General features: G+C 42.0%; 1 protein-coding gene across 2 annotated transcripts in view; it reads right to left on the reverse strand.

Moving 5' to 3' along the window:
* The window catches only part of PLCH1 (phospholipase C eta 1), a 216,069-nt gene that overhangs the window by 30,765 nt on the left and 171,520 nt on the right, over positions 1 to 13,784 (reverse strand). For both annotated transcript variants that reach the window (XM_081235026.1, XM_081235025.1), the window contains exon 11: positions 1,928 to 2,089. In XM_081235026.1, coding sequence (XP_081091152.1) covers positions 1,928 to 2,089 — 162 coding nt within the window. The remainder of the gene's footprint in view (positions 1 to 1,927; positions 2,090 to 13,784) is intronic.

Below are 13,784 nucleotides of genomic sequence, written 5' to 3' on the forward strand. Positions count from 1 at the left end.
TGTAAGGGCAGTAATGCTGTAACTGACATTTTGGTTGTCTCCCAACATTCCATTCTGCCTCTCCAGCATGCAGGGGCAGAATGCATTTTCAGAGGGGCAGAACTTGGTGCCAGTTCCATGGGTAAATTCTCATTGGCATCAGCAAGCCAATTGTATCCTACACCTTTGCCAAATTACTGTTCCAAGAAGGACACATATGCAAGGCCACCACAGGGATCAACTCAGGGGTGGGCACGTGAGCTAAGATGTCCAACCAGAGCTCAGCACAAACTCTGGTCTGTTGGATGAGGCACATACACTGTCTCACTCTCTCTGTACTTGGACCAAGAAACACATAGCTCAGGGGCCTGTTGGCAGTCACCCTGCAACCACCAGGAGAGGGGGAACCGACATGGGATGTTGCTAATCACGTGGTAGATAGAACAGAAAGACAGGTCTTTGATGACCCTGCTGAGCCTCTGAATTAAGCCCACCTTGAAGGCCACTCTGCAAATGAACTTGCCACTTGCCTAACCCAATGCCTTTCTTCATTATTTAAGCCATTTTGAATTAGGTTTTCTATGTTTGGAAACTAAACAGACCTGAGAAACAGCCAGGCGTTTGAATGGCTGGACTTCTGTAGAGTCTAGAAAGTAACCACCAAAGCTGAGTGGTTGCTCAGATCCAAAAGTGATGATCTTCCCTCTGCCTGGGGAGCGCTGAGCCCTGGAGGATAGGCGGCAGTAGCAGGGGAGGCTGCTATCAGCTAAGCCAGTGACCACATGGATCTCCTCTGGTCCAGAATAAATGCCCTCAATGTCCTGCCATGATAACATCAGCAAACCCACTATCCCTCTTCCTTGCCCATTTATGATATTTTTATTAGAAAACAGGATAAAAACCTCAGCCAGAGCCCAAACCATTCATTCACTCAGCAACTATATATGAAGGTCACACTAAGTCCCAGGCACTATACAAGTCAGGACTGGTTATCAAGACTGACATGGTTCCTGCCTTCACAGAATCTACAGTCTAGTTGAGAAGACAGATATTGAACAAATAAATGCAAATGTGTAGGAAAAAAAACTTCTTGAAAAAAGAAGATATAACAGGCTACCATCAACAGTATAAAAGGGATAGCTAACCTAACCTAGGGGTCAAGGCAGGACTCATTTAGAATACCACATGGATGCTGGAATTTAAAAGCCTAAGTAGGAGTTAGCTAGAGTAGATGTGGAAATGGAGTGTTCCAGGCAGAGGAAATGGAATGTGAGGAAGACCATGGCATTTAGATGGTTGTGGCTGGTGTGACATCGTGGGTGGTGGTGTGACAGGGAAAATGGGGAGATCTGAGACAGGAGAGGCAGGCAAGGATGGAATTATGTAGTTCCTTGAAAGCCCAGTTAGTTTGTAATTTATCCCAAGCATAATAGGAAGTCACTGAAAAATTTTGAACAGTGGAGTGACATGATCAGATTTGCATTTTTAAAACATCATGCTGATTTCAGAGTGAAGGTTAGATTTAAAGAGGGCAAGAGAAGTCTAAGTGAGAGTTAACATTGGCCTGAATTAGGACACAGCCGTGGAGAAGAAGTGGACAGACATACACATTCAGAAGGTGTGATCAACAGGGCATGGAGGCCGCCTGAATGAGTCCCCACCCTCACCTGAGCACAAGTGGGGAAGGTGAATGCAGGGGCACTGGGCTTTGTCCTGAGGGTGCCAGTGAAGGAGTATATGAATAATTTCTACACCCACCCATGCACATTAATCTATTATTCACTATTTCTCTCCATTTTGCAGGAGGAGATTCTCATTTTTCCAGCAATATGAGGATAGAAATGGAAGAAACTGGAGAAGCCTTCTACAAATGACAAATGATCAGAAACAAAGCATGAGGTGCTTTCTTTTTCCTGTTGAAGGACAAGTACAAGAGGGAAATGTATACCTGCTTCAGATGTGCATTTAAGCCTTCATGCGTGGCCTTCAGTAGTGCCCTCACTGTGAAACTATCAGGATCTTCCTTGTCTCGAATTTGAGATTCTTTTAACAGCGACTCCAGTTTTTTCCTTATGAAAGATTCCACCTGATGCTCAGTGGTCCCGTTATTCTGTGAAGAATTAAACAGTGGAAATAATTTCCCTTAAGGAACACAGAATCACTTAGAACACAGCCTTCACTCAAGCCAACATTGCTGCTATAATTTCTCTCTCAATTACCTGTAAGAAGTTAAGCTTATTGTACCATTTTTTGTCCTTCTCCCACCAGCCCTCCACCAATCCCATAAAATAATGATGACTATGACTGCATTCAACCTTTAACAACCCTATAGTCTTATTATCATTCGCATTTCAGAGACACAGAATCTGACGTTTAGAGAAATAAGTTGATCAATGTTACAAAGCTAGCAAAGAACTGAGGCAGGATTGCAACTCAGGGCTCCTAAGTCCTTCTCTCCACACTACTTTACACTTTCACTAGAGGGAAGGCCAGGGAAAGTTTTGGGAGAATAAGTTTTCTGTACCTACATAGGGAAATTTGAACAAGAATATGCTATTTAAAACAAATCACTTCCTTCACTGAAGGGAAAAAAGTGCTATGGAAATCTTTGGAAAGGAGGATTATTCTGAGATAAAATTTCTTTCCTATCTCTGCCCCACTATGTAATTGGAGGGAATTCACTGCTGACCTGTGCTGTGACTCAGCACTGTAATTACCTTAAGATCCCAACTAATTTCAAGTGTTTTGGATAACAAAGCTCTGCCTGTGTCCAGGAGATAATTTACACAATGTTTAAGTGATCAAGGGACCCAGATTTCCTAGAAGTCTGCTTAGTGCAGGTTTTTGGACCCCTTATTCTACCTGAAACCAACGGCCCAGGCTCTGTTCACTGCTTCTCCCCTTCTCAACTCCCTCCCCCTCCCCCTATGTCCAACACCTTTCCATAAACTCTTCAGCCACTTGCCAAAGGCCAACCCACCCAAAGGCAAGGAAGGGGCGCTCCTCCACCAGAACAATGCCCCTAGTCCTCACCAAAAGTTTAAGATCCATTTGCAAATTTGTTACTAAGAGGTCGTTATATTTAAACAAGAGAATAGGCAGTTTTCCAGTAATGCATTCATTTTCACAAAATCTTATAAGAGCAAAGCAATATAAGTACAAAGGGAAACTGGAAAAAAAAAGCTACATCAGAATAGGTTATTGAATTTCCCTGTATTACTATCACATGCATGAATATCCTTAATATACCCAGTGAATGAGGCACTCCTCTTCACTGGAGGCCCTCAAGTCCCGCAGGAGATGCAGAGGAGGAAAAGAGCTGGCCTTTGACATCAGGAGCAAACATCCCATTAGGCTAACAAAGGCATGTCCCCAAGTACCCTACCCAGGTCCACACAGCTGCCTGCAAAAGCACAAATGACCAGCACAACAGTGGTACTGAGAAGGAACACGGCATTCCTGCCTGAGTGACCAGGAAGACCTCAAAGAACAGGGGGGACTCTGTATGGTAACTAAAACTTCAACAGTGATGAAGAGATGTCATCCATCACTCTAGCAAAGGTTTTACCTTAGCAAAGCATGTTTTATAAAAATAGGAACAGATTCGTTTTCCTGGAGCAGAAGTTCATGAAGGGGGGTAGTGGCAGATAAAGTTGGAAAAGTACTTTGGGAACAGGTTGTGGAGGTGCCTGAAAGCAAGAAGTCAAGAGGTGTGGAGTTGCTGAGAGTCTCTGGGTAGACAAGTGCCTGAGCTGCATTTCAGAAATAACAGTAACCAGGCAGCATATACAGAAAGAGAAAAGATACCTTACAAATGAAAAGGCAGATGAGAGGATTGGTTCAAGATGGCGGAGTAGAAGGACATGCTCTCACTCCCTCTTGCGAGAGCAGAGAGCACCGGAATCACAACTAACTGCTGAACAATCATTGACAAGAAGACACTGGAACTCACCAAAAAAGATGCCCCACATCCAAAGACAAAGGAGAAGGCAGAATGAGATGGTAGGAGGGGCTCAATCACAATAAAATCAACTCCCATAACTGCTGGGTGAGTGACTCACAAACTGGAGAACATTTATACCATAGAAGTCCACCCACTGGAGTGAAGGTTCTGAGCCCCATGTCAGGCTTCCCAACCTGGCAGTCTGGCAACAGGAGGAGGAATTCTTAGAAAATCAGACTTTGAAGGTTCGCAGGATTTGATTGCAGGACTTTGACAGGACTGGGGGAAACAGAGACTCCACTCTTCGAGGGCACACACAAAATAGTGTGCATATCAGGACCCAGTGGAAGGAGCAGTGACCCCACAGTAGACTGAACCAGACCTACCTGCTAGTGTTGGAGGGTCTCCTGCAGAGGCAGGGGGTGGCTGTGTCTCACCGTGAGGACAAGGACACTGGCAGCAGAAGTTCTGGGAAATACTCCTTGGTGTGAGCCCTCCCAGAGTCCTTCATTAGCCCCGCCAAAGAGCCCACTCAGGCTCCAGTGTTGGGTGGCCTCAGGCCAAAAAACCAACAGGGAGGGAATCCAGCCCCACCCATCAGCAGACAAGTGGATTAAAGTTTTACTGAGCTCTGCCCACCAGAGCAACAGCCAGCTCTACCCACCACCAGTCCCTCCCATCAGGAAACTTTCACAAACCTCTTAGATAGCCTCATCCACCAGAGGGGAGATAGCAAAAGCAAGAAGAACTACAACCCTGCAGCCTGAGGAACAAAAACCACATTCAGAGAAAGACAGACAAGATGAAAAGACAGAGGGCTATGTACCAGATGAAGGAACAAGATAAAACCCCAGAAAAACAACTAAATGAAGTGGAGATAGGCAAACTTCTAGAAAAAGAATTCAGAATAATGATAGTGAAGATAATCCAGGACCTCAGAAAAAGAATGGAGGCAAAGATTGAGAAGATGAAACAAATGTTTAACAAAGACTTAGAAGAATTAAAGAAAAAACAAACAGAGATGAACAATATAATAACTGAAATGAAAAATACACTAGAAGGAACCAATGGCAGAATAACTGAGACAGAAGACCGGATAAGTGACCTGGAAGACAGAATGGTGGAATTCACTGCTGCAGAAAAGAATAAAGAAAAAAGAATGAAAAGAAATGAAGACAGCCTAAGAGACCTCTGGGACATTAAACACAACAACATTCACATTACAGGGGTCCCATGAGGAGAAGAGAGAGAGAAAGGACCTGAGAAAATGTGTGAAGAGATTATAGTTGAAAACTTCCCAACATGGGAAAGGAAATAGCCACCCAAGTCCAGGAAGTCCAGAGAGACCCATACAGGATAAACCCAGGAGAAACACACCGAGATACATAGTAATCAAACTGGCAAAACTTAAAGACAAAGAAAAACTGTTGAAAGCAGCAAGGGAAAAACAATAAATAACATACAAGGGAACTCCCATAAAGTTGACAGCTGATTTCTCAGCAGGAAGTCTACAAGCCAGAAGGGAGGGGCATGACATATTTAAAGTGATGAAACGGAAGACCCTACCACCAGGATTACTCTAGCTGGCAAGGATGTCATTAAGATTTGACAGAGAAATTAAAAGCTTTACAGACAAGCAAAAGCTAAGAGAATTCATCACCACCAAACCAGCTCTACAACAAATGCTAAAGGAACTTCTCTAAGTGGGAAAAACAAGAGAAGAGAAGGACCCACGAAAACAAACCCAAAACAATTAAGAAAATGGTAATAGGAACATACATATCAATAATTACCTTAAACATGAATGGACTAAATGCTCCAACCAAAAGAAACAGGCTTGCTGAATGGATACAAAAACAAGACCCATATATATACTGTCTACAAGAGACCCACTTCAGACCTAGGGACACATACAGACTGAAAGTGAGGGGATGGAAAAAGATATTCCATGCAAATGGAAATCATATCAGATAAAATAGACTTGAAAATAAAGAATGTTACAAGAGACAAGGAAGGAAACTACATAATGATCAAGGGATCAATCCAAGAAGAAGATATAACAATTATAAATATATATGCACCCAACACAGGAGCACCTCAATACATAAGGCAACTACTAACAGCTATAAGAGAGGAAATCGCCAGTAACACAATAAGCTTGGGGGACTTTAATACCTCACTTACACCAATGGACAGATCATCCAAACAGAAAATTAATAAGAAACACAAGCTTTAAATGACACAATATACCAGATAGATTTAATTGATATTTCTAGACATTCCATCCAAAAACAGCAGATTACACTTTCTTCTCAAGTGCGCACAGAACATTCTCCAGGATAGATCCCACCTTGGGTCACAAATCAATTCTCAGTAAATTTAAGAAAATTGAAATCATATCAAGCATCTTTTCTGACCACAACGCTATGAGACTAGATATCAATTACAGGGAAAAAAAGTAAAAAACTAACACAGGGAGGTTAACAATATGATTCTAAATAACCAAGAGATCACTGAAGAAATCAAAGACGAAATCAAAAAATACATAGAGATAAATGACAACGAAAGCATGATGATCCAAAACCTACAGGATGCAGCAAACGCAGTTCTAAGAGGGAAGTTTATAGCTATACAAGCCTACCTCAAGAAACAAGAAAAATCTCAAATAAGCAATCAAACCTTACACCTAAAGAAATTAGAGAAAGAAGAACAAACAAAACCCTAAGTTAGCCGAAGGAAAAAAATCATAAAGATCAGAGCAGAAATAAATGAAATAGAAACAAAGAAAACAATAGCAAAGATCAATAAAACTAAAAGCTGGTTATTTGAGAAGATAAACAAAATTGATAAACCATTAGCTAGATTCATCAAGAAAAAGAGGGAGAGGACTCAAATCAATAAAACTAGAAATGAAAAAGGAGAAGTTACAACAGACACGGCAGAAATACAAAGCATCCTAGGAGACTACTACAAGCACCTCTATGGGGAAAAAAAGGACAACCTCGAAGAAATGGACAAATTCTTGGAAAGGTATAACCTTCCAAGGCTGAACCAGGAGGAAATAGAAAATATGAACAGACCAATCACAAGTAAGGAAATTGAAACTGTGATTAAAAATCTTCCAACAAACAGAAGTCCAGGACCAGATGGCTTCACAGGGCAATTCTATCAAACATTTAGAGAAGAGATAACACCCATCCTTCTCAAACTCTTCCCAAACACTGCAGAGGAAGGAACACTCCCAAACTCATTCTATGAGGCCACCATCACCCTGATACCAAAACCAGACAAAGATACTACAGAAAAAGAAAATTACAGACCAATATCACTGATGAATATAGATGCAAAAATCCTCAACAAAATACTAGCAAACAGAACCCAACAACATGTTAAAAGGATCAGACACCATGATCAAGTGGGATTTATCCCAGGGATGCAAGAATTCTTCAATATAAGCAAATCAATCAAAGTGATACACCATATTAACAAATTGAAGAATAAAAAATATATGATCATCTCAATAGATGCAGAAAAAGCTTTTGACAAAATTCAACACCCATTTATGATAAAAACTCTCCAGAAAGTGGGCATAGAGCAAACCTACGTGAACACAGTAAAGGCCATATATGACAAACCCACAGCAAACATCATTCTTAATGGTGAAAAACTGAAAGCATTTCCTCTAAGATCAGGAAGAAGACAAGGATACCCACTCTCACCACTATTATTGAACATAGTTTTGGAAGTCCTAGCCACGGCAATCAGAGAAGAAAAAGAAATAAAAGGAATACAAATTGGAAAAGAAACAGTAAAAGTGTCAGTTTTTGCAGATGCCATGATACTATACATAGAGAATCCTAAAAATGCCACCAGAAAACTACTAGAGGTAATCAATGAATTTGGTAAAGTAGCAGGATACAAAATTAATGCACAGAAATCTCTTGTATTCCTATACACTAATGATGAAAAATCTGAAAGAAAAGTTAAGGAAACACTCTCATTTACCATTGCAACAAAAAGAATAAAATATCTAGAAATAAACCTACTTGGGGAGACAAAAGACCTGTATGCAGAAAACTATATGACACTGATGAAAGAAATTAAAGATGATACAAACAGATGGAGACGTATATCATGTTCTTGGATTGGAAGAATCAATATTGTGAAAACAACTATATCACCCAAAGCAATCTACAGATTCAGTGCAATCCTTATCAAATTACCAACGGCATTTTTTACAGAACTAGAACAAAAAATCTTAAAATTTGTATGGGGACACAAAAGACCCCGAATAGCCAAAGCAGTCTTGATGGAAAAAAACGTAGTTGGAGGAATCAGACTCCCTGACTTCAGACTCTACTACAAAGCTACAGTAATCAAGACAATATGGTACTGGCACAAAAACAGAAATATAGATCAATGGAACAAGATAGAAAGCCCAGAGATAAACCCATACACCTATGGTCAACTAATCTATGACAAAGGAGGCAAAGATATTTAAGAGACTGTCTTTTCTCCACTGTATAAGTGGTGCTGGGAAAACTTGACAGCTACATGTAAAAGAATGAAATTAGCACACTGCCTAACACCATACATAAAAATAAACTCAAAATGGATTAGAGGCCTAAATGTAAGACCGGACACTATAAGACTCTTAAAGGAAGACACAGGAAGACTACTCTTTGACATAAATCACAGCAAGATCTTTTTTGATCCACCTCCTAGAGTAATGGAAATAAAAACAAAAATAAACAAATGGGACCTAATGAAATTTGAAAGCTTTTGCAAAGCAAAGGAAACTACAAGCAAGATGAAAGGACAACCCTCAGAATGGGAGAAAATATTTGCAAACAAATCAACAAACGATTCATCTCCAAAATTTATAAACAGCTCAAGCAGCTCAATAGTAAAAAAACAAACAACCCAATCCAAAAATGGGCAGAAGACCTAAATAGACATTTCTCCGAAGAACACATACAGATGGCCAAGAAGCACATGAAAAGCTGCTCAACATCACTAATTATTAGAGAAATACAAATCAAAACTACAATGAGGTATCACCTCACACCAATTAGAATGGGCATCATCAGAAAATCTACAAACAACAAATGCTGGAGAGGGTGTGCAGAAAAGGGAACACTCTTGCACTGTTGGTGGGAATGTAAATTGATACAGCCACTATGGAGAACACTATGGAGGTTCCTTAAAAAACTAAAAATAGAATTACCACATGACCCAGCAATCCCACTACTGGCATATACCCAGAGAAAACCATAATTCAAAAAGACACATGCACCCCAATGTTCATTGCAGCACTATTTACAATAGCCAGGTCATGGAAGCAACCTAAATGCCCATCGGCAGACGAATGGATAAAGAAGATGTGGTACATATATACAATGGAATATTACTCAGCCATAAAAAGGAATGAAATTGGGTCATTTGTAGAGAAGTGGATGGATCTAGAGACTGTCATACAGGGTGAAGTAAGTCAGAAAGAGACAAACAAATATTGTGTATTAACGCATATATGTGGAACCTAGAAAAATGGTACAGATGAACCAGTTTGCAGGGCAGAAATTGAGACACAGATATAGAGAACAAACGTAAGGACACCAAGGGGCTAAAGCGGCTGGAGGGTGTATGTGTGATGAATTGGGAGATTGGGATTGACATATATTCACTAATATGTATAAAAGGGATAACTAATAAGAACTTGCTATATAAAAAAATAAATAAAATAAAATTCGAAAATTAAAAAAAAAAAAAAAAAGAAAGAAAAGCCAGACGCATTGGTTCCCACTACGAGCACTAAGACCAATGTGCTGGTGGGGGAGTTAATACAGGTGAGAGAGAGTTTGAGAGCATTCTGCATAAAACAAACATATATTGAGCTGTTATATGCAAGGTGAAAACATTGATAAGGTACAATCCCACTGTCATAGAACTCTCAGTGTCACAGAGGAAACAGACACATCAGTGCATAATTACACAACAGGTGCATGTAGGGTGACAGATGGGCACACAGAGGAGGGGCACCTCACCCAGCCTTGGGAATGCAGGAGAGACTTCCAGGAGCAGAGGACGCTTGAGCCGTGCCTTAAAAGAGGCATGTATTAGGTTCCTGTGGCTGCTACAATAAGTTACCACAAACCTGGTAGCTTAAAATGAAGAGATATTTATTTTTTCACAGTTCTAGAGGCCAGAAGTATAAAGTCAAGCTGTTGTCAGTTCTACATTCAGCCTCCCCAAGGCTCTCAGGGAAAAACCCTTCCTTGCTTCTTCCAGTTTATGGTGGTACCAAGCACTCCTTGGCTTGTGGCAACATAACTCTTGTCTCTGCCTGTCTTTGCATGGCCTTCTCCTGTTGTCCCCACTCCTAACATTAATAAAAGATGAGCTGCTCCCACAAAATAAGAACACTTGTCATTGGATTTTTAAGGCTCACCCGGTTAATCCAGAATGATCTTATCTCAAGATTCTTAACCTAATTACATCTACAAAGAGTCTTTTTCCAAATAAGGTCAAACTCATAGGTACCAAATGGTAGGACTTGGACATATCTTTTGCTGGCCACAAATCAACCTTCTACAATGGGTCGTATGAATAAGAGTTGATAATCTGGCAAAGAGTAGGGTAAAAGCATTCCAACATGAGCAAAACTTGAGCAAAGCAGTATCTATGAGAACTAGTAACCTATGTGAACATGGAGAAAGGAGCACCGGGAAACACAGAAAAAGCAACTAAGACTTTATATGTTGTGCTAAGGCTTACAAAGCACTGTCATATAACAACACTGTGAACCACCCAAGACCCTTTAAGGCAGCATAAGACTAGCCAAATTATGATGCTTCTCTTTTAAAAAAAAATTATTTTGACTTATTAATAAACTATAGAGAAAACTGAAAAAATAAAAAATAAAATAGAATAAAATGGATAACCAACAAGGACCTACTGTATAGCACAGGGAACTCTGCTCAATGTTATGTAACAACCTAAATGGGGGACTTCCGGGTAAGATGGCGGAAGAGTAAGACGCGGAGATCACCTTCCTCCCCACGGATACACCAGAAATACAGCTACACGTGGAACAACTCCTACAGAACACCTACTGAACGCTGGCAGAAGACCCCAGACCTCCCAAAAGGCAAGAAACCCCCCACATACCTGGGTAGGGCAAAGCGGAGAGATCCCCACACAGAGGATCGGTGCCGAGCGGCACTCACCAGCCCGAGAGGCTTGTCTGCTCGCCCGCCGGGGCGCGCGCTGGAAGCTGAGGCTCGGGCTTCGGTCAGAGCGCAGGGAGAGGACTGGGGCTGGCGGCGAGAACTCAGCCTGAAGGGGGCTAATGTGCCACAGCTAGCCGGGAGGGAGTCCGGGAAAACTCTGGAGCTGCTGAAGAGGCAAGAGACTTTTTCTTCCCTCTTGGTTTCCTGGTGCGCGAGGAGACGGGATTAAGAGTGCTGCTTAAAGGGGCTCCACAGACGGGCGCGAGTCGCGACTGAAAGCGCGGAGCCCAGTGACGGGCGGGGGACGCTGGGGCTGCTGCTGCCGCCGCCAAGAAGCCTGTGTGCGAGCGCAGGTCACTGCCCACACCGCCCTTCCGGGAGCCTGTGCAGCCCGCCACTGCCGGGGTCCCAGGATCCAGGGGCGGCTTCCCTGGGAGAACGCACGGCGCGCCTCGGGCTGGTGCAACGCCACGCCGACCTCTGCCGCTGCAGGCTCGCCCCGCACTCCGTGCCCCTCCCTCCGTGCCCCTCCCTCCCGCCCGGCCTGAGTGAGCCAGAGTCCCCGAAGAGGCTGCTCCTTTAACCCTGTCCTGTCTGAGCGAAGAACAGACGCCCTCCGGCGACCTACACGCAGAGGTGGGGCCAAATCCAAAGCTGAGACCCAGGAGCTGTGAGAACAAAGAAGAGAAAGGAAAACCTCTCCCAGCAGCCTCAGAAGCAGCGGATTAAAGCTCCACAATCAACTTGATGTACCCTGCATCTGTGGAATACATGAATAGACAACACATCATCCCAAATTGAGGAGCCCGGAGTCAGTGCTGTGCCTCTGAGGTGGGAGAGCCAACTTCAGGACACTGGTCCACAAGAGACCTCCCAGCTCCACATAATATCAAACGGCGAAAATCTTCCAGAGATCTCCATCTCAACACCAGCACCCAGCTTCACTCAACGACCAGCAAGCTACAGTGCTGGACACCCTAAGCCAAACAACTAGCAAGACAGGAACACAACGCCACCCATTAGCAGAGAGGTGGCCTAAAATCATAAAAAGTCTGCAGACACCCCAAAACACACCACCAGACGTGGACCTGCCCACCAGAAAGACAAGATCCAGCCTCATCCACCAGAACACAGGCACTAGTCCCCTCCACCAGGAAGCTTACACAACCCACTAAACCAACCTTAGCCACTGGGGACAGACACCAAAAACAACGGGAACTACGAACCTGCAGCCTGCAAAAAGGAGACCCCAAACACAGTAACATAAGCAAAATGAGAAGACAGAAAAACACACAGCAGGAGAAGGAGCAAGATAAAAACCCACCAGATCTAACAAATGAAGAGGTAATAGGCAGTCTACCTGAAAAAGAATTCAGAATAATGATGGTAAAGCTGATCCAAGATTCTATTTCCCAGATCCAAAATCTTGGAAATAGAATAGACAAAATGCAAGAAACAGTTAACAAGGACCTAGAAGAACTAAAGATGAATCAAGCATCGATTAAAAACACAATACATGAAATAAAAAATACTCTAGATGGGATCAATAGCAGAATAACTGAGGCAGAAGAACGGATAAGTGAGGTGGAAGATAAAATAGTGGAAATAACTGCTGCAGAGCAAAATAAAGAAAAAAGAATGAAAAGAACAGAGGACAGTCTCAGAGACCTCTGGGACAACATTAAACGCACCAACATTCGAATTATAGGGGTTCCAGAAGAAGAAGAGAAAAAGAAAGGGACTGAGAAAATATTTGAAGAGATTATAGTTGAAAACTTCCCTAATATGGGAAAGGAAATAGTTAATCAAGTCCAGGAGGCACAGAGAGTCCATACAGAATAAATCCAAGGAGAAATACGCCAAGACACATATTAATCAAACTGTCAAAAATTAAACACAAAGAAATCATATTAAAAGCAGCAAGGCAAAAACAACAAATAACACACAAGGGAATCCCCATCAGGATAACAGCTGATCTCTCAGCAGAAACTCTACAAGCCAGAAGGGAGTGGCAGGACATAATTAAAGTGATGAAAGAGAAAAACCTGCAACCAAGATTACTCTACCCAGCAAGGATCTCATTCAGATTTGATGGAGAAATTAAAACGTTTACAGACAAGCAAAAGCTGAGAGAGTTCAGCACCACCAAACCAGCTTTACAACAAATGCTAAAGGAACTTCTCTAGGCAAGAAACACAACAGAAGGAAAAGACCTACAATAACGAACCCAAAACAATTAAGAAAATGGGAACAGGAACATACATATCGATAATTACCTTAAATGTAAATGGACTAAATGCTCCCACCAAAAGATACAGATTGGCTGAATGGATACAAAAACAAGACCCATATATATGCTGTCTACAAGAGACCCACTTCAGACCTAGAGACACATACAGACTGAAAGTAAGGGGATGAAAAAAGATATTCCATGCAAATGGAAACCAAAAGAAAGCTGGAGTAGCAATTCTCATATCAGACAAAATAGACCTTAAAATAAAGACTACTAGAAGAGACAAAGAAGGACACTACCTAATGATCAAGGGATCGATCCAAGAAGAAGATATAACAATTGTAAATATTTATGCACCAAACATAGGAGCACCTCAATACATAAGGCAAATACTAACAGC

The sequence above is a fragment of the Mesoplodon bidens genome, assembly GCF_964165515.1.
Source record: "Mesoplodon bidens genome assembly, chromosome: 5".
In the NCBI taxonomy this organism is placed as follows: domain Eukaryota; kingdom Metazoa; phylum Chordata; class Mammalia; order Artiodactyla; family Ziphiidae; genus Mesoplodon; species Mesoplodon bidens.